Raw genomic sequence first — 22,577 nt, 5'->3', positions numbered from 1 at the left:
AATCTCCATTGATGATGTCACAATTGTCACTGGTAGGGCTATAGCCTCTCAATGAGACGCATAGTGAGTTGACGGAAATTGTGCCATATTATAACAGGCATTAGTGACGACACAAGCCAATTTCTGTCTAATTGAGATACAGCTGCTACTGTATATTATGTATTATACGTACATTATATAGGCTACAGTATGTATCTTATGTACAAAACATACGTATGGCTATAGAACTATGTAAGCACATGATGTTATTGGAAGTGGTTATTAGATATATTTCTGATAAGATTGTGTTGCAAAGTGAGGCGGAAGGACTGACATGTAGTGTTGCCAACTCTGCTTATTCTTTGGGCTTGTTTTTCTGTAAATATTGTATGTTACGGGTTGCGTTTTTTTGGGCTCGTTTCTAAAGTATAGTTGCTAATTTGGGCTTCCTTCCTAATGTTGTTTATACCAGTGGTTCTCACACATTTTCATGTCAAGGACCCCCAAATTAACATGTATTTGTCCGCAGACCTCTATCTGAAAATATGTTGTGCCTGGGACCCTGCATACAAGAATTGTGTATACATTTTTTGTTTGTTTTTGCAAAGTGGGGTGAAGCAGTCTTTTTCTTGACCAGAGCTTTCATCTGTGCTTTGTCTTGTGTAAATAGCCTGGTGCTGTAGATTCAACACAAAGTGTTCAACGGCAAAAAAGGAGTGTTGAGCTTGTGACCAGTAACGTTATCTCCTATAGGTAAAGCAGCCGAAGCTGCAGAAGTCTTTCTGAAAAACATTCAAACTCTTGCCAAAGTAAACAGCGCAGACAGTGAAACCCAGAGTGCTAACTGCTAACCCATTTAGACCTGAGGCCGATTCTAAAAACGCCAAGTTTTCTGGGGAAAAAAAACTATTTATTCAAAAATTACAACAAATGTATGTTGCTATATACTGTACATAGCAACAAGAACCCCAAAAGGGGTTCCCGTCCTGAAAAGTAGGCTATAGTTAAAAAATACGGGTTCCCGCCCAAAATGGGTTAATTTAACACTTTTAACACACACATTTAAGAGTTTGGTCTTTTTGGGATATTTGTCCAATACATTCTTGTGCCGTTGTTTGGAGTGATTGTTTGTATGCTTCTAATGTGTGAAACATACATAATATGCACAGACAAATCACAGTCTACATACATCATGTTGTTAGATCAGTAAAACTTGTATAACAATGTTATAACGTGTTCTTTATACAGAGAAACTTAAATTTGTGCAAGTAAAATTTGTCACAAGCACACTGAATATCTGGGCCTTTAATAATGTGCGACGGTCACTATACGGTGACGAGATGTCCAGGTTTTGCCAGCATTGTCCCGGTTTCAAGCTGAGTGTCCAGAGTCCCGAAAAATAATATCGGTTTTCAACACCAAATTGTCCCGCTTTTCACCATAGATGAAATAATAACACTTGTTTTGAGTGCTTACATCAATGTTTATCATGATGCTCCATTATATTGAAAGTTGAAGTCACTAGTTGTAGGACAGCATGTGCTAAAATAATTGTCCCCCATCCTGATGAAAACACCAGGTGAAAACTTCTTTCAAAGCAATGATAAAAAAAAGATCTACAAGAGTGATGCAATGTGTTGTGAGCTTGTAGATGGGCAGTTTTTGCCATGATTTAAGTGATCAAGGGTCCCAGTTTGGGTTTTGGAAGATATGGTCTCTCTACACTAATCGTCAGGGCATAGCCTGCTGGAATGTGGAGGATGACTTGATGAATGGTCTTTTCTGACTCCCACTGAATTGTTTTGAATTCTATTCATTTGTCCTATACTGTATTAAATCTTAACAAATGTATGTCCTTTTTTTCACACAGATTTAGAACAAAATGGAATTGACTTCACCCGACAAGTAAGTAACATGCTGAGCGTTATGCATAAGCTTAAATTAATAAATAAAGGTGCAATAATATGTACTGTATTAAAGGTGATAAAAGGTGATTTAAAGCGGCACTATAAAACTTTGTTTTAACATTTATTTTTTTCCCATTCTGTATGGTAGAGTATGTTAATACAATATAACTAAAATAATATAACTTATACAATTGGGGTGGTTGTATTTTGTCTCCCTGCTCTTCTATTGAGACATTTAGATCGTGTCAAAGGTCATAGACACAGGATCTGACACAAGTTTTGACCTGATGGTCAAGATTCAGTATTTATCCCCTGAGCAAGCAGCCAGGCTCTATTAGCTCAATGGCAAAAATGTCAGCACTTGCGCAGAAACCGGGTTCATATCCGGGGTAAAAGAGGAAAGTTACATACAGTAGTGTAGCTTTAAGTCATTATATTCTGTGATTACAATTTCGTCCGATCAGGAGAGAAAACGTATACAGGATACAGGATAAACAAGTGAAATTGGAAGTGATGAAACAGAAATAATAATATATGAGCACTTAAAAATTGGAGCTTAAACAATATAAAATTGAAGCTGATAAATGGGTTCCTGATTGGATGACCTTGGTAACCTGCCTGTTTATTAACCCATTAAGACCTGAGGCGATTCTTTAAAAAAAATATTCTTAAAAAAAAAAAAATCAAGATTAAAAAAAAAATAGCAGATATACAAGCTCACTCTGTGCCGCGCTATGAGCTTGTATATCTGCTATTTTTGAATAGCCAAAGAAATCTAAAGTGACACAGATGCGTCCCAGGTCTTAGAGCTGGAGAGATGCGGAGACCCCTGTTACTGAACTTTATATAGCAATGTCTGCTATCAGAATATAGGGCTTCAACTTTTTTGCTTGTTGTTTTGATTTAACAAAACAATATCACTTACGGGACGTTATTAAGTTAACTATATTAAGCAAGTTACATTTTAATAATCAGTTGATTTAGCTGCTACAGTAAATTATGTATACACATATATTAATACATACAAAACATATGAATGGCTACAGAAATGTGTAAGCACTTGATGTTATTTGAAGTGGTCTGGTCATTAAGTGTACGTTTTCTGATGAGACTGTGTCGCAAAGTGGGGTGGAAGCTGTTTTTTTCTTGACCATATCTGTGCTTTGTCTGGTGTAAATAGCCCGGTGCTGTAGATTCAACACTCTGTGTGTTCAACGGCAAAAAAGGGAGTGTGTGATGAGCTTGAATGGTTGAGGCACTACACTGTCTCTCTGTATGCGATTACCCTGCTGCTAAATGCCTAAATTGTAAATGACTTGTGACCAGTAACATTATCTCCTGGTAAAGCAGATTAAGCTAGCTTTCACACTCCTGCTAAAGTAAACAGAACAGACACAGTGTCCATTTAACTCACTACCATACTGAAATGAATGGAATCCAATTGGCTTCCTCGAAACAAACTATACCATTATTAGGGAAATGCTCGGCCGTAAAGTCGGGTATACTGTGAGTCATAGTTCATGCTGAACATGTCAGGCCTCCGGTATAATCCTTATTCCATTGTTCAATTGTGTATTTATCTACTGTAGCATCTAGCCTAAAGCAGGTACATGTCTCACACTCATGATTAATCATGTCACCTGAGCCAGCCCTCACTGAATGGTTCAAAACAACGTCTGTAGAAAGACCTGTTAGGGATCCACATATTATAGAGATACATTTTTCATACATTTAGACACAACATTTCACAGACAGTTCAAACAACGTCAACAAAACAAAACAAACAAGGCAAAACAAAACAAGACATACAACAATAACAACAACCTAACCCTTACAGTAATACACAGATCACTTAAATGGACCATTGGTTAATAGATATGTTATGATGATTTAGCCAAAGCATGAACAGGTAATTTCAAAGGTGAGAGGACAGCGCAGTTTTAAACAGTTTAAAATATGTTATTGACCGAATGTGAACAGCAAGAAATGTTGATACCACAGTATTTTGTATTTGTTCCTTATCCAAGATACTGAGTGATTTGTGGCACCAAATAAGTTCACCAGAATGCTCACAAGGAGGGATGTAATATCCGTACAAAGTAGCCACACATCACACCTGTTGGATTAAGTGAACACAAAGAGTTGAACAAATCAAATGGCAGTCATTAGTGTTCCTGTCACAGTTCATTCTCTATAGACACACTTCCACTGTATATAATAACATGGGCAGTTTTTTTGTTTTGCCGCAGTACATTTGCACATAAAGGTGAAATTTGTCCTGAGTTTAACTCATCCTAGCTATTAGGAGCAGTGGGCAAGTGCCTTTAAAATTAGGCTGGTGTCATGTTTTTAATCACTGTTGTATTCTCACTCCTAGTTTCTATATTGTTACCGTATGCTCCATTGGGGTTTTAGAATCATCTATATTCCCCACTGTGAAACACTTTGGAGTTATGGTTTAAAGAGGTGCAACAGTTTATAAATAATGTGTTACTTACTAAGCGCGCATGCATTTAGCAGCATCAACAACCATACTTAATATGGTTTATCTCAAGTTGGAAAATAAAAGGCTAATTTAATTGGGTTATTTTCTGTCTAAAGATGTCCATACCTTGGCACTGCAACATGAAAAGCCGAAAGGTCGGTTTTGACAGTCAACCCAGACCTCAGGTGAAACTGACTTTCTGGTCTGCCCATGTCCTCGGGACAATCCAGCGGTTGTTTATTTTTGGCATTGTTGACGTCTAATTGATACAAATCAAATAGTTCAGAGCTATTTAGATAGTTCCTCAAATAGTCTTTTTGGCTTGGAACGGCTCTTCTTTCATTCCTGTCCATAGGAACTCACCACAAGTTCAGGGGATGGGGGATGGGGGGGTATTTGCATACTGTCCTGCCCGAGGGGAGGGTGAGGGCTTGCTTTCATTGTGTCTTGTTTAAAAAGTCAAGCGAATGGTCCCAGGGTATTGAATATGTGCATACTTTATTGTTTCTCCTCACTGAGGTTATTAGAGTTAACTGAAACTAAGCTGAAAACTATAGGTTGGAAAAAGTAGACTTAAAAAACTAAACAAAAACAAATAGTAGCTGCAACAATATTGTGTAGTTACAAAATTTGCCAAGCATTTATAAAGAAAAAACATTTTCTTTTTTTTCAGTTTTAGTCTTTGTCAGTTTGTCAAATGTGTCAACACCACAAGCCTGAGAGCCTGTGAGAGAGAGGGAGAGAGAGAGAGAGAGAGAGAGAGAGAGAGAGAGAGAGAGAGAGAGAGGGAGGGAGGGAGGGAGGGAGGGAGGGAGGGGGGGGGAGAGAAAAGGTTCATGCAGTTTATTTCAATAAGCAGTTTATTTCAGCTGCTACAACTTTTCAAATACCTCTCCTGACATAAGAATATCATGAATCCATAACCAGGGGCTGACAAAGTACTCAACTCCAGTACTTGAGTCAAAGTATAGATGCTCCTGGTCAAATATTACTCAACTACAAGTGAACGTTGCTCTGTCAAATTTGACCTTGAGTTAAAGTACTGGTTTTGAAAACGTACGTGCTTTTAAAAAATACTTAAGTATTCAAAAGCACACATTACAAAGTATATATATATTTTTTACGGGTCTGTAACTTTGCGAGTGTACAAATGGAACCAAATGGACCCAAATGGACCCATTTGTACAATCGCAGTGTACAAAGTTAAATAAGCATTGAGGATTTTACAGAGTAGATTGGAGTCTAAAAAAATAAAATTAGTATCAATTGGGGGTCTGTGGTCGTCTGCATACCAAACTGTGGGTCCTTGAAATGAAACACTGTTTGAAAATGACTGATTTGGCAATATACGCCTATAGCTCAAGCGTGCCTTGCTCCCTTGGTCTAATATATGTTATGCCCAAGACACACCCTTCAAAGGCTTATACAACCCCTTTGAGCCAAGCTTTGCGCCCAGATAGCTGTCTGTCTAACTAGTGAAAATGAGGTGAAATGTATGGATCTGAAGTAGACGAGCTGCCAGATGGACACTGACTGACTGTGGTTCTCCTCTCCGGCTGTCACCTCTCTCACCACTGCTGGATTGCTCCATCTCACTTAGTAATAATGTATATTTAATTTATTTAATTTAATTAATTAATTTATTTTAATAATGTATATAATGATATATGTAATATATCAAATATCAATAGGCCTGCCTTTAACCCATTCAATCCGGGGACGCATCTCTGTCATTTTAGATCTCTTTGGCTATTCAAAAATAGCAGATTTACAAGCTCATAGCGCGGCACCGAATGCCATTGATGCCACGATTTAGAAGACATTTCTACAACTCCATGATGAATCTAATGAATATGATGTTATTATATTTGGTAATAATAGGTTTAATATACTGCTTCTGCTAGCAGTATACGCATACAAATCTTAAAAATCGCTCTGACCGGTGCCTTTTAAAGATGGCCACTATGCGGTCGCCTTTTGGTGGTTTTTCATAGGGTTCGATGTAAAAAGGCGGTGCCTATCTGTTTTTTAAAGGTGGCTAATGTGACCATACTGCCTCTCTGTCCCATAGGCAAATTTATATTTCATCGAATGGCCATGCCAGACGTTTGTTACATAATGTTCAGCTGAAAAAGGTGTAGATAAGAGCGTCAACTCCCATTCATGCTGTCAAACATGTTGACCATATGAATTAGTCAGAGTATTGCGCCTCTGCTTTACTGAGACTTCGTTTTATGCTCTAACAAACCTTCTGACCGTCTCCAGTGTTTTGTTTCTGAAATGTTTGTGCTTCTTGTGGATGCTGCTATTTTTCTCAAAATAAATGGAAATGGAAATGATCCCTGATAATGAAAATTCACATTCAGCATTCAGTCAACGTCAACAATTGGTCACAGTTATTGAAAGTTGCGTTTTCATAAGGCTTGACTGACACTGTGTGTGTGTGTGTGTGTGTGTGTGTGTGTGTGTGTGTGTGTGTGTGTGTGTGTGTGTGTGTGTGTGTGTGTGTGTGCGTGTGCGTGCGTGTGCGTGTGTGCCTGCCTTTGGTGTCCCAGATAAAGACAGAGGACTTGAACGACTCACCCCATTCCACATCGTCACTTAAGACATGTCACCTGACGCAGAGCTCATTGCTGCCTCCACCTGGACAGCTGACTGGGGTAAGACGACCAAACCTACAGTATACGCTGTAAAATGTTACTATGTAACTTTTTTGGTGAATAAAAGTTTATTTTGTCCAATCTGTATGGTAGAGAATGCTAATACAATATATGGTTGTGGTTGTATTTGGTCTCCCTGCACTTCTGTTGAGACATTGGTTTGACACGACCTAGTGATGAGTGGTACTGGAGGTCAAATAGGCTCAGTGATAAGAATTTCAGCACTTCAGCACCTGGGTTCAAATCTAGAACATGAAAGTTACAAATGTAACCAAATGGACATGTTTTATTTTATTTTATGTCAGAGCATTATCTAAATAAAGTTTAGAAAGATAGATTGATAGATTGATACATAGATAATGTATTGCCCTTAAAGAGCAGAATAATTTCCAGTCTGTCCAAGAGTGTAAAAATCCAAATAAACGTGTACACTCTCAGAGTGAAATTAATACTCAGGATACACAAATGGACTGCTACCCTGAATCTTACACTCCTTTAAAGAGCAGAATAATTTCCAGTCTGTCCAAGAGTGTAAAAATCCAAATAAACGTGTACACTACTCTCAGAGTGAAATTAATACTCAGGATACACAAATGGACTGCTACCCTGAATCTTACACTCCTTTAACCCATTGAGACCTGAAGCCGATTCTACATGTCTCCTAAATCTCAACAGTTTTCTGAAAAACGTATGTTTCTATATCAGTGGTGCTGAATCTTATTCATGTCATGGACCCCCAAAATTATATGTATTTGGCCGCGGACCCCGATAAAAAATATTTTGTTCCAGGGACCCCCAGAAGCAAAGATTTGAGTTAAAAATGTTCGCTTTAAAAATATATATATTCAAAGATTTGGACACATTTTCACGATTTTTCAAAAATAGCAGATCTACAAGCTCATAGCGCGGCACTCGGTGCCGCGCTATGAGCTTGTAGATCTGCTATTTTTGAATAGCCCAAAGTGTAAAATAATGCTTTTTAGCTCAAATCTAAAAATGACACAGATCCAGGTCTTAATGGGTTAATATTGTGATGACATCTCTTTTTTGAATATATTTAATATGATTTGCTTCAATTAGATTGTTATGGCACTTAACAAATGTACAACGTTGTTGTGTCGCTAGCAGGAGCTGCAGTCGTTTCACCAGCAGTTGGTTCTGATGCCTCCATCACACCTCTCGTCCTCCTCCCCCTTCCTGCTGTCACAGTCACAGAGCAGTCACCAAGGTACGCGCACGCACACCAGTGGTGGGAAAAGTACTCAAATGTTTTACTTAAGTAAAAGTATCGATACTGCAATGTAGAAGTAGTCTGTTACAAGTAAAAGTCCAGAATTCAAAATGTACTTGAGTAAAAGTACAAAAGTATTGGCATCAAAATGTACTTAAAGTATCAAAAGTAAAAGTACTAAATATTTGAAAATAGCAGATCTACAAGCTCACAACGCGTCGCCCTGCGACGCGTTGTGAGCTTGTAGATCGGCTATTTTCAAATAGACTATGTATAAAATAGGGCTAAAGTGGTTAATGTATGTTTTATAATGTAATCATTTATATCTGAAAAGTAACAAGTAACTAAAGTTTTCAAATAAATGTAGTGGAGTAAAAGTACAATATTTGCCTCTGAGATGTAGTGGAGTAGAAGTAAAAGTATTGGAAATTGGAAATACTCAAGTAAAGTACAAATACCTCAAAATTGTACTTAAGTACAGTACTTAAGTAAATGTACTTAGTTACTTTCCACCACGTCAAACATGTCGCACCACCTCCTTCTGTTGGTTTAACCTAGTTTTGCAACAAACACATGATCAAACTTGGAACTGAGAAAATATATTGCATGTGTAACCTGCTGCATAAAAGCAGTTGGATGGGAATCTAATCTATTGATTTTCTTTAAAGGGGCACTTTACCTATTTTCAACCTTACATAATTGGTCCTCGCTAATGCTGCTCATAATAAGATGCCACAATGTCAGTCTACACACTCTGCGTCTCTACTGCGCCTACCGATGACATCATCGATGGGGATTCCAACAAGATTATAAAAATACAGCATTTCTCTTCCTGGAAAGTTAGCATGCTGAAATGGAACCCATTGTTCTTGCATTAATAAAAAAAACTAAATTATAATGACCACAACTGCCTACGGATGACACATGAGTAGACAGAAATGGTGCCATCTTACACTAATAAGGAGTCGGACCAGCTGTATGAAGACAAAGTTGAAAATGTGTGAAGTAGTCCTTTAAGCAAAAATATAAATAAATGCACAAAATACACACTCATATAAGGGTCCAAATTGTCCAGAACTCTGCTGCTAGAACTTGAACTAAAACCAGGAGAAGAGAACTAATATGAAACTTGAAGATTCACAATTGTCTGTGTAGAGATTTGGTGTAGAGGAAAATAAGGAGGGAGCCATGACAAACCTTTAGGGTTGATTTTAAGTTTTTGCTGATAATTTTTAAGGCGCTTCATTGCCTGGTTCCTAATTGTATTTTATTAAACCTTCATTAGCATGCTGGTTAATTGTTCCCAAGTGGAGGCTGAAGATTACTGTAGGATTGTTTGATTCTCTTAATGTTTTTCTTTTCTTTTTCTTCTTTTCTTTCTTATTTCATATTTTATCCTCATGTTTTTGCTCTGTTGCTTATTCAATTTACGTCTTAAGTGTTCCTTAACTAAAGTGTATTACTGTTATTTCTTTTAAAATTATTATTCATGGTTTCATCCCACTCTTAAGTGACCACACAAACTTTAGTGATCAGAAGTAACATCCATGCCACAAAGAGGAAGTTATGAAGTGATTAAACTGTCATTAACCGTAGAGGAAGTTGAACATAACACTGTAGCTCTTACACATGGAGACCACCACAGACCATAGATGGGTTTCCTGTTTGTAAACATAGAGGATGATGCGCGCGCAGTGGCGGGATGAGCCTGTAGAGGGCGCTATTACCCGCAGCATCTCTGGCCACTGTACATTCAGAAAATAAATGGTCTTCACCAGGTTTAATGAAAGTAGATTAAATGATGCAGTTTGTAATATCTTCTTTACTCAATAAAAATGATTTGTCGAAAGTTGGATCTGTTTGTATATAATAGCAGCATTATGCCTATTATGCCTATAATAGCAGCATTATGCCTATCTAAATCCCGAAAATAACGAGAGAGTGAATGGCGCTTCCGGTTCGTTCTCCCCCGCGCATGCGCAGATCGCGCACTCTGCTCTGTGATGACGTCGCGCGGAAACCCATCTATAGAGAGAGCCCAGGGCTAAATATGTTAATACCTGAGAAGTATTAGTACAGTATAGTATAGCCGGCTTTATTACTGACTTTCTCAACTTGCTGGGCTGATGCACACATACAGTAGTAATTTTTCTTTAAAGCTAAACTGAACAGACTGATATGAGGAGATCATATATATATATATATATATATATATATATATATATATATATATATATATATATATATATATATAGTATGTATTATCTCACCACAAGAAAAATCATTTAGGTTCAAAATCAGTTTAAGTACTTAAAGGAGTACTTAAAAACAAAATATGACTTAATTCCTATCAATTACACACCTCATTTTTTAGTTTTTGTCGCATTCCTAAACCAATAATTTGATTACCGGCGGTCTATCCGGTAGGAGAAACAAAGAGTCTCCTTTGTGTCTCCTACCGGATACATCAGCATCTTTATTATCATCATCAAATTATTGGTTCAGAGGAATGTGAAAAAAACAAAACAATCTCCAATAATTCAGTGCTTCATGGGGTGTGTAATTGATAGAAAATGTGTTTCTTTTTGGGTGAACTACTCCTTTAAACCCTATATGCTTGATTGACCGGAGTCCCCCCAGCGGTGTATTCCTCATTTTCCCCTAAAAAATAGGCAATCTACAAGTTCATAAAGTCTTGCATTTGAGACGTTGCTTTACTTCTGCAATTTGTGACGAATATTTGCCTAACTTTCTATTTTCGTCAAATGTTCACCTATTATGGCATTCTAGTGATCATCATGTGTGTCATTCTAGTCAACTGTGTGCTATATAAGCTGTGTTTCCTTTGTAGCGCTCCTACAACAGAACCTGCTGTCCCTCCCCAGCCAGAGTCAATCTGGTCTTCTCCAACACCAGCCTGGACTGGCTCTGGCTCCACAGGTAAACCCCACTTCACTTTAGCATGAGAATGTTAGTATATGTCATTGTATGGTAGTGTCATGCGACAAAGCATAATTTAGCCCTTTTTCAAAGTATAAATTAAAACTTGAATTATACTTATTTGTGAGTGGGTGTCGTGCAACTAAAACTGCTGATTTTGAGCGTGTGACACGGCATGCAACCAAGTATAAATCAGGCATTATAGTGTTTTTTTCTTCTCTTTTCTTTCTACATGGGCCCTGCTTTTTGATTATTTGGACCACAAACGATGGGTGGGTGTAAAATTATTATAATTGGTCCATTTTTGGTGGCCTCATCATCTGGAGGCTCTGGATATTTTTCTTTTTTACCCAAGACCACTGGAATAATGTTTTCAGGCAAAATAATAAAATGTATGAATTTATAAAAAAAATAAAATCAAATGAACACTGGCATAATTTGAATTACCTAGCAAAATGTTTGGAGTTGAACGAATGGAGCAATTCCAATACTTTTTACACCCACCCATTGTTTGTGGTCCAGGTGATCTCAAAATAGGGCCCAGCCCAGGTAAAAAAAAAGAAGAAGAAAATCTGCTAACGTTCACAGACACGTGTCTCTTGTTTCTCTGCTACAGCCCATGAGTCGTTCAGGTCTGGCAGGCCAGTCGATGGACAACCACATGGACATGTCCCACCTCCAGATACCCAAACACATGACAGCACAACAGCAGGAGGAGCCCAGTGACCTGGAAGAGCTGGAGCAGTTCGCTAAGGCTTTCAAACAAAGACGCATCAAACTGGGATTCACTCAGGTCCGTTTTTGTGTCTGTTTATTGCGACTAATATTGTCGGGTGTTCTATAGCGAAAGATTGAGATGCGAGATTCTCATTTGTCCTATTTCTATTTGTCTATTTGAGTGGTTTATCAAAGTGGGGTCTGGGGTCATCCAGGGGTCCTTGAGGTGGTTCCAGGGAGTCCCCGGCTAAACTAGTTAATGTAAGCTGTAATTGTCCAGCTTTGCAGTAGTTAACTGTGCAGTGGTGAAATGATAACCTATTGATAATAAACATATCTCTGCTGTCCAGAGTGAACCTGCTAACTCCAAAACGCTCATTGTTCAGGAAACGAAAAAACAAAATATACGTTTTTCAGGAAATGAAGAAAACCTTATATTTTTAAAACAAAGCAATACTGCCTCATCAAAGTTGGTATAGTGACTTTATATATTGTCAGATACTTGCATGTGTCATTATATTATCAACACTTTACCCAAATCGCGGGTAAATCAACACTTTACCCAGCGCAAGTGGAGTTAGTAGTTTCAGACGAGCAGAAATCAAGCTGAAATGGAGTTAGGTGTCCAAACAACAATAGCTCCACTCGCTGAGGGAGAGGTTTCAAAAGGGTACAAATTCCCAAAAGCTAACAATGGATCTCCAAGCTCACAATGCATCACAACAACGTGTGAATTAATGCCCTGATGCTTCATGACACTTATTATATAGGCCTATAAACAGGACTTTAAATATTACAATAACTTCTGCAAAGAGGTAGAACTAGCGCGACAGAAATGCTATGAATGCCTTTCTTCTTGTCACATTGCTCTCCTCATTAAACACTTCATAGATTTTAGAAATATAATTACTTGTTTTCATAACATTAGCGTCAATGCTAAGTTTGATAAACAGGTACACTGCATAGTTTTAACAGACTACGGGGAGTTTGTTTACGGGATCCTCCTCCTCGTTCACTGCGCAGCGCGCTCTACTCATGCTGTGAAAAAGCAGCACTGGAGAGGAGAGGGGGGAGTTGTTTGTTTTTGACGGACAGTTTGAGGATCCAATGGAGTTGGGAGTTTTCGTCAGAGGCGCTTTTTAATACTTTTCATTGGTTCAAATGTTTAGATTTTTTACACAGACGTAAAGGGTGTTCAATAGCGTTGATTTATGAAGAAAAAAAAAACGTGTAATATGGAACTGCCCATTCTGGAGTTGAAGGTGTGTTATTTCATGGGCAGGTTGGCCACTGGGCAGTAGATCCTCTTCTCTTTCTGTCGACGGTTACAGAACCACACTCGTACCAATTCCTTCTCCATGGCCAGCTGCTCCGAGATCATTGTTATCGTACAGTCTAAAAATAATTAATGTAATGCTACTGTACAAATATATTTATGTGTGTGTGTGTGTGTGTGTGTGTGTGTGTGTGTGTGTGTGTGTGTGTGTGTGTGTGTGTGCGCGCGCGTGCGCGTGCGTGCGTACTGTATGTGCGTGTGTGTGCATCTTAAAACAGGGAGATGTAGGCCTTGCAATGGGGAAACTGTATGGTAATGACTTCAGCCAGACCACGATCTCCCGCTTTGAAGCTCTCAACCTCAGCTTCAAGAACATGTGCAAGCTGAAGCCTCTGCTAGAGAAATGGCTCAGTGATGCAGGTACTGTACACAATTAAGACTGATCATATGTATTTAGTCAATTCAAGTCTGTAGATTATGTAGATTTTTTGGGGTTCACGATGATGGACTGGTTTAACAGTTTTCCAATGGATTGTTTGCAATGGGCTTTGGATAAATCAAGAAATAATTCTAAAGTTGAAAATAATTCAACTCAATCCCATGAGTAAAGTTAGCAATGGAAATTGATAGCGTGAATGCTTTAAAAAATGCTTTGTTTCTGTCAAAAAGAGACGGTTAGTGTTGTTTTAGCCTAACAATATACTGTATGGTTGTAAATGAAAGCATTAAACATTTTTAGATTTAAACATACATACCGGTCAAATCAGGCTTGTTTTGACATTTCGCAATCTCATCTTTAGTGTCTCACTTTTTTGTAGTAAAAGAACATATTGCTTATAGTGCTAAAATAGTGCCAAGATAACAGCAAACAACTATAAAGGATGAAGGTCCATTTTGTCTTTCATGTTAGAAAACTCGCCCAACGAGTCGATGAACAGCTCTGCCAGCCTGCCGCCGTTGATGGAAGGTTACGGACGCAAGAGAAAAAAGAGGACGAGTATCGAAACCAACATCAAGCTGACACTGGAGAAACGCTTCCTCGATGTGAGACAATTCTTTCATTCTGTTTGATGGTGTCATACTTTCACATGAATGTCAGGCTTCCTTACAGAAGTGCACAGTTAACTGAAAAATAAGAAACAAATGTACAATATACATCTGTACCGTACATATATAATAAAGAATATAAATTATGTTCTAGTAAAACATCTGATAAAGTATACATTGTCAAAATCCCATCATTGTAACATCCTGAATGTTAATAACGGATTAATTTCAGTCATTTCCAGTCATCTCTTTTCTATCTCTGGAAGCCCGATACTTATTCGTGCAAAGTCGTCACGCGACACCGTCATACGACAGAGTCTAACTTAAGCAGAAATGACTCCAATATAATAGTGAGCAATCTGAATTGACACATTGAGAGTCTTTTGTATTCATTTATTTTGTTTCCAGAACCCCAAGCCCAACTCAGAGGAGATAACAATGATCTCGGAGCAGCTGGCCATGGAGAAGGAGGTCGTACGAGTGTGGTTCTGTAACCGTCGACAGAAAGAGAAGAGGATCTACTGCCCAGTGGGCAACCTGCCCATGAAATCACACGCCTTTAACTCCAGAATGGTCAGTTCCATAATATTACACGTCATTCATTATGTTTATTATCAATACGTTATCATTCCACCACTGCGCAGTACTACTGCAAAAATGGCATTGTCAGAGGTGGGTAAAGACGAGTTGCATTTACTTAAGTAACTTTTTGAATAAATTGGACGCAAGGTGCCATACCTTGGTTCCAGGAAAAATGCAGGTGTGCATTGTGTTTGTATTGAGTTATAGGTAAAAAAAAATAATCTGGGGTTTTGGGGCGTTTTGCCCGGGATACGTGTTCCTTATTTTAATCTCTGGCAGTTGGCAACCCTAACCTTGCCATACCTTAGCTTTTGCTGAACTGTCGCCACTCCTTGTAAGAGTGGTTTTAATGCAACATACTTTAAACTAAGGATGTTTTTACTTTTACTCGTTAAAATTTGGGTCAAATGTAAAGGAGTAAAAGTTTAAGTTTTAAATGATTTGTCTTACTTTTATTTTCAACCATTCTGAAAATAAAAGTAACACAAGGGCCAATTTAATTTCTATTAGACAAGCATTTATAATTTTATAAATTTTAATTACATTCAGCTGATATGAAATAACTCATTATTGAGTATTCATTTTCACTAGATACAGTACTGTCTCATTCTTACTCGAGTAATTATTTGGATGACTTACTTGAGTCATTATTATTTTAAAGTAACAATACTTTTACTTGAGTCCATTTTTTAAAAGTTCTACATTCTGATCTCCTGTATCCTGTATGAGTTCTCTCTCCTGATTGGACTAAATTAGTATCCCAAACTGAAAATATACCTTCTGTTTACTAGCGTGTTGGAGAGACTCCTGTTAGTGAACACAATATAGCAATGATTACTATCTGAATACAGAACTATAAAATACACTTAAATCACCTTTAAGCATTATAATCTCAAATAGGAAAACATTGTCTGCATTTGACAGTTTTTATGCTTACTGTAAATTGCAATGCTTTGTGAAAGGGATGTAAGGAACAGGCCAAATGTTCAAGCTCTTTACACATCCTAGAGCAGTGGTTATCAAACATTGTCATGTCAAGGACCCCCAAATTGATTGTGTAATTGGCCACAGACCCTCATCTGAAAAGATGTTGTGCCAAGAGAAGACAACGCATCGCGATGTGACGTGTTGTGAGCTTGTAGATCGCCTATTTTTGAATAGCCTTAAATAGGGCTTAAAACTGTGACTCTGTGTTGCTGGGGATCCTTTGGAAACCCATTTACAGACCCCTGGGAGTCCCCAGGTCCCACTTTGAGAACCACTGTCATAGAAGAGTGTGCTGTTTTTAAACCGAAATACCATGAAAACTGCTGCTCGATCCTGGACATACTTTGAATGTTTGAATTTGAATACTGTTGTTTGCAAGAAAACAATATATTATATATAATACAAAGCTGGTCAAACATGTGTTTTGTTACATGTATTGTCACCACTTTCATGTTGTTTCAGGCCACGACGTCCAGATCCTACAGTCCTTCAGGAGGAGGCAAGTGCCTTTTAGTTCATTTGTCAGTAATACTGCACAGAAATATCCTGAATGTTCCTTTAAGCACTTTACCCCTATAGCATCCCTATTCTGGGGCTAACGTTCAGCAAAAAACAGGAGGGGGCCTTGTATAGAGCCCTTGGGAATCCGATCAACTAAGGTCTAAGGTATAGGGTTTAAATTGGTTAAATCGGAGTGTGAAAGGGTCCATTTGTACCCTTTCAGAGTTAATTTAAAGGAGCATATCCACCTTTTTGATATGTGTGTCCCTTGTAACTCTTACTTGGATAGAATTTCATTCATTGAAACCTTTTTATAAATATATTTTTAAATCATTATCTTTTCATGTTATTAAAACTCTAAACCGAAAATTAGGATCCCTATTCTTGGCATGTCATATACTGAACATTCGGCCAAAATAGCAGATCTAAATCTCACAATGTGCCGTTGTGTTGTTGTGAACTTGTAGAGCGGGTATTTTCAGATTAACATACTGTAGAGGGGGAAAAAGCAGGGGGCCAAGTATAGACCCCTGGGGGACCCCGGTCAAGAAGTATATAGGGTTTAAGTGATTACAACACTTCATCTAAATGATATTCTGATGTTTTTGTTCTCAAATTGACTTTGTAATTTAGGCCCATTGTGTCATAATTCATAGTTAGTCTCATTTGCATTTATGTCTTCTGTCAACAAATGCTTGCGCAAAAGGGAAACATCGGCCTCTGCTCTATATTTACAGTGTCTTGAAACAACTTGTTGTGATTTTGCATTATTATGTAATATGATTATGCATGGGATTGAGGATGGTTATCCTAGGGCACAATGACCTAAATGACCCAATTCACACAATCTAAGTGAGAACACCAACAGCATTTTGATGAAGTATGGCAAGTTTTGTGAAGTGTAGCCTACTGTATAAGTGTACTGTATAAGATGTTTTTGGAGGCACCAGACTTGAATAACAATCATGAATAGGCCAATATCAACAACCTGTTTAAGGCCAACTTTGCGCCTTGTTTGGCTCGTATGAAACAGGACTTTGAACGCTGGTCATTGCTCCCACTAAATCTAGCTGCAAGGATCAATTCCATTAAAATGAACACTCTCCCTAAGTTCTCCTATCTATTTCAGTGTATACCAATCTTCCTCCCTCAGGCGTTTTTTAAAACAATTGACAGTTTAATTCTGGAATTTATTTGGAACAAAAAAAAAATCCAGACTGCGTAAAGAGTATTTACAACAATCAAAACCTCTTGGAGGAATGGCTCTGCCAAATTTTAGATTTTATTATTGGGCTGCTAATTTTAGCATGCTGCAATACTGGCTAAAGTTGGACTCACTTTGCCTTCACCCGGACTGGTTGGTAATGGAAGCTTTTTCCACAAGACCTGTGTCTTTGACTGCTCTCCTACACTCCCCTCTCGACTGCTCTTCTTCTTTGCATACACAAAATATAATGGTTAAGACTTCCCTTCGAATTTGGAACCAATTTAAACGGAATTTTGCCTTACACTCCTTTCCAACTTCTGCTCCAATAACTGAGAACCATGTCTTTCCTCCCTCTTTATCAGATAGTGCATTTGCTGAATGGGCCAACCTGGGAATCAAACAATTTAGAGATTTATATATTAATAAGTCTTTGGCTCGTTTCAAGAACTCTCAAACCTCTTTTCTCTCCCTAATCACTACTTTTTTCGATATCTCCAAATTCGGAGTTTTGTCCGTAACAGGTACACAAACTTCCCTAACCTTCCTGAGAAATGTCCATTGGACAGCTTTCTCGTTCAGGCTACGGGGAAGAAGGGCATAATTTCACATTTTTACAATTTGATTCAAACTTTATCTGCTACACCTGTTAATTGTGTAAAGGACCTGTGGGAGGAGGATTTGGGGGAGGAGATCCCTGACAGTCTTTGGCGAAAAATCTTGAGTCGGGTTCACACCTCATCGGTGTGCGCCAGACACGGCCTACTCCAGTGTAAAGTTGTCCATCGGGCCCACTGGACGAAAGCTAGGCTCTCAAGAATATTCGATAACATCGACCCCGCCTGTGAAAAATGTCACCAGTCACCTGTAACACATGTACATATGTTTTGGTCATGCGGTTCTCTGAGCACATATTGGACTGAGATTTTTAACACTCTTACAGAACTAACTGGGACACTCATTGAGCCTAACGCCATTACCGCACTGTTTGGTACCTCCCAACTGCCTCTGTCTAGAACTCAAGCAGACTTGATAGCCTTTGTAACACTGTTGGCAAGACGCCTAATACTCATGAGATGGAAATCGACTATTCCACCCTCCCATACTCAATGGATAAGAGACATTTTTAATAACTTACAACTTGAAAAAATTAGATATACATTGAGAGGCTCTGTTAGAAAATTCCACGACATATGGGATCCCTTCTTGGTTTAAAAATTAAAAATGAATAGGCCAATATCAGTATAATTACATAAACATATTATTTCCTTTATAAACATTAAAAAATAAAAATACAAAAGTGTTTCAAGAAATGAAATGCTATCTAAAAGACCCACATGTAAAAGAAAGAACTGGTATGGTTCTTTAACACTCCTCCTACTTCATGTGCTGTGAATATTACACGTGTGCTTTAGCCTCATGTCGTTTCTCGTTTCTGTGTGCGGTTGTGTACACAGGATCACTGTGAAATGAATTGAGTTTCATATTTGTTCTTGCTCTCTTCCAGTGTCATCCAGTTCATCTCCTAACAGTGCAAGCCGTGGAGCCTCGCCTAACAACCTGTCCATAGCTTCCGCTACTCTCTCCTCTCAGGTCAACCAAACCTACAGCTCACCACCAGGGTATGATATTACCTGCACACCACTGACTCATATATGATGTTGGGGGAAATCGAAAAGTAACTGTATTTTAAATAAAAGTAACTCGTTACTTGTTACTTTTCAATATGAATGATACTGACATGATATTGACATGATACCGACATGATGCTGACCATGATACTGACATGATACTGACCATGGTATTGACATGATACTGACATGACACTGACACTGACTTAGTACCAGGGCAGCCCTATCTTAAAGGGATAGTTCACCCCCAAAATGATTTTTGGGTTTTTGTCGCATTCCTAAGCCAATAATTTGATGACCAGCAGCGGTTCCGGTAGGAGACACAAAGAGTCTCCTTTATGTCTCCTACCGGAACCGCTGCCTATACCGGTCCACTGGTCATCAAATTATTGGCTTAGGAATGCGACAAAAACAAAAAAAATATCCATGAATTCAAGTCTCCGGGGTGACTAATCGACAGGAAAAAAAGTAATGATTTGGGTGAACTATCCCTTTAACAACAACACTGTGACGGGACCGAGTAGAAGTCGGATCAAAATAAACCTTTAAACCGCTGAAGTTGTATCTTCACATAAAGTAACGTGTAGCACTTTTTAATTTTAGTATCTGTTATAGTGTTGTTGAATTGGAAAGAGTAACTAGTTATACAACTAGTTACAGGCAAAAAGTAGTTGTGTTACAGTAACACGTTACAAAGGAATGCATTAGTCGCAACACTCAAAAAGTACACTTCAAGCTGAGATCTCAATGGAAGCATACCTATACCTCTCTGTATCAGTTTTAGAAATCCCTGCGTAATAATATCTAGAATTACATGAACAGCTGCTAGCTACTTGTACAGGTTGGTAGAGGCGCATGTTCAGCAGGGAGTGTAACTGGTAGGGATAGCATGTGTTAAGTCCTCCTGGTGAAACTCCTCACTGTCTGGTGAAAATAAGTAAATAAGAAAATAATAAGATCATCAGAGGAACTACAATGTTGTCTACACCCTCTCCACAACCAACCTGTAGGGGTCAGCAGTGACCAGTACTACCGTATATGGGGCTACATAATGACTCAATTGGGGGTCATATATTTTTTATATATATTGTTATAGCTACATAGCATTATACAAATGAGAACTAAGATATTTTGTTTGTCTTTCAGGTCTTGGTACCGCACTTGGAACCCGACAACATATCACCATTGAGACACCTTTTGTGCCCTCCAAAATGCAGAGAAAGAGAACCATGTACTGCATTGTATGAATCTTTTGAAGAGGAACGGCACAAAATGTATTATTTGGGAAGGATGCACAGCACATTGAAGGATCTAATGCAAGAAACGGAATATCCCCAAACACCTTCTAAGAGCAGTTCATATCTAAGAAGGACTTCGTAGGCAAGCTGGACAGTCAGTGGAATAAAAACTTGTTCTTAAATCATGACACCAATTTTCCAAGACCTAATTTCTGAGGTTGAAGTAAGTCATGGATTCTCTTTTTTCCCCACACCCCTGATGTTTTTTAACAACTAGGCCTACAGTAGTGTAGTGACCTCTTGTGTTCATTGTGGGACTTGCATCATTATGGTAGTGTTTTCCCTGAAATAGTTGAGTGAAAATGTTATATGTCTACATTTATGTATGTAATGTTCACATCGTATAGTACACATTTCATATTTTCATAAAATGATATGTTTAATATGGGTATAAGAAGTTGTCTGGCCATAAAGCCTACAGAGATTCGATGATTAATGTTTAATGCCACAGTTATTGGCTATACTCTCAATCAAATCAAACCCAGCATGTTTGGGTTTATATACAATTTGGCACATTCATTGTTATACATTAAATTGTGATTTATAATCTCACACGTCATTCTTTCAGATTATAGATCTGCAATTTTCTTTCAGAATGTTCACCAATGTTGGCCTATATTTCTGCTGAATTTTTACGTGGTGACTTAAAGCTGCACTATGTAACTTTCCTCTTCTACCCTGGATTTGAACCCTGTTTCCTGCACAAGTGCGGACATTTTTACCATTGAGCTAATAGAGCCTGCCTGCTCGCTCAGGGGATAAATTGAATCTTGACCATCAGGTCAAAATCCGTGTCAGATCCTGTGTCTAGGTGAGACATGACCTTTGACACGATCTAAATGTCTCAATAGAAGAGCAGGGAGACATAATACAACCAACCCAATTGTATAAGTTATATTGTATTAAAACTCTACCATACAGATTGGACAAAATTACATTTTATTCATAAAAAAAGTGACACAGTGCCGCTTTAACCCAACTAGCTAATGTTGTAGTTTACTGCTGGGCTGAACCCATATGGCCTTCTCCACATTTTGTCTTTCCCTACGTTCCTGTAAAACACATTTGCTGTCATAGTTTGCCTATACGTTTTATACAGAACTAATGGGTCCCTCTGTCCATTTTATACAGAATTAGAGGACACTTTTTAGATTACCTAGCACTAGCAGACTTGACTAAATATGTTTTTATTTTTGAGTATTTACTGTGTTGAATGAGAAAAAGAAGGAGGAAAAAAAGCAACGCCTACGAAATTCAGTTTCAAAGCACCGGTAAATGAATATGAAATGTGTTGTACTACAGCATTTGAGAGCTCCATAACATCCTCATCTCCTTTGTTTCCTCACAACCATTGTGCCTAATTTATGCTCCATTGTACGACGGTATTGCACGCCAAAAATAGCCAACAAGCTCACAACGTGTTTGTGAGCTTGTACATTGGCTATTTTTGGCGCACAACGCCATCGTACGACTAAGTATACATCAGGCTTTCGAAGGAAGTATCTCAGGGAGTCACTCACTAACTCCTGGCATCTCTGTTATCATGTATTTAATGTTATTAAACAAATCATGGACGTGTGTGTTTGGTGTTTTGTCGGCATCATTTCATTTTAACTTTCAAATATTTATTTGTTCTCTTAAAGGTAGGGCAATAGACAGATAAGGGAGAACTTCAGATTTTACATATTTATCTAGACAACATCAGCTGCTTACTGTAATTACATGAAAAAGTTCTGAAATGGTTCTGAAACCAATACATTTATATTTTAAATGTCTAGCATTCAAAAACAGATTTGCAATACTCTGGAAGACTTTCTAATGTTAAATAAACTGTGATTTTTATATGATATACGTTCCTATAGTGGTTTATACGGAGCTTTGGTGAGTTTGCCAGGTTAGATGTCTTCCACTCTTGATATCACAGCCTGAGTATTGAAAATGTGGCTACAGGGGCAATTAGCTGTTCAAACACCAATTTCCAAAGTGTATATAACATATTAATTTATTATGCCAAATTATAATATAGGTACTGTTTTCCTCCACATTATTAGAATTTCCAGCATACTCCACAACCAAAAATTGATTTCCTTTTGACGCCAGCAGCATCGCATTGTTCCATTATTATACATTTA

The 22,577-nt window shown here is 38.1% G+C and overlaps 1 protein-coding gene across 2 annotated transcripts in view; it reads left to right on the top strand.

The window, feature by feature from the left end:
- The window catches only part of pou2f3 (POU class 2 homeobox 3), a 27,933-nt gene extending 5,958 nt beyond the window's left edge, over positions 1–21,975 (top strand). Inside the window, exons 3-13 of one of the 2 annotated variants that reach the window (XM_080434629.1) lie at positions 1,850–1,884; positions 6,927–7,031; positions 8,157–8,259; positions 11,114–11,202; positions 11,819–11,995; positions 13,474–13,615; positions 14,106–14,239; positions 14,651–14,815; positions 16,274–16,310; positions 19,024–19,138; positions 20,294–21,975. In XM_080434629.1, coding sequence (XP_080290755.1) covers positions 1,850–1,884; positions 6,927–7,031; positions 8,157–8,259; positions 11,114–11,202; positions 11,819–11,995; positions 13,474–13,615; positions 14,106–14,239; positions 14,651–14,815; positions 16,274–16,310; positions 19,024–19,138; positions 20,294–20,336 — 1,145 coding nt within the window. In that variant the 3' untranslated portion in view covers positions 20,337–21,975. The remainder of the gene's footprint in view (positions 1–1,849; positions 1,885–6,926; positions 7,032–8,156; positions 8,260–11,113; positions 11,203–11,818; positions 11,996–13,473; positions 13,616–14,105; positions 14,240–14,650; positions 14,816–16,273; positions 16,311–19,023; positions 19,139–20,293) is intronic. The other variant, XM_080434630.1, reaches the window with a different exon arrangement.
- Positions 21,976–22,577: the final 602 nt, after the last annotated feature.

The sequence above is a fragment of the Gymnoscopelus braueri genome (genome assembly GCF_963280865.1).
Source record: "Gymnoscopelus braueri genome assembly, chromosome: 8".
NCBI classification, from domain to species: Eukaryota; Metazoa; Chordata; class Actinopteri; order Myctophiformes; family Myctophidae; genus Gymnoscopelus; species Gymnoscopelus braueri.
The sequence above is the reverse complement of the archived record's forward strand: the minus strand, read 5'-3'. Positions and strand labels throughout refer to the sequence as shown.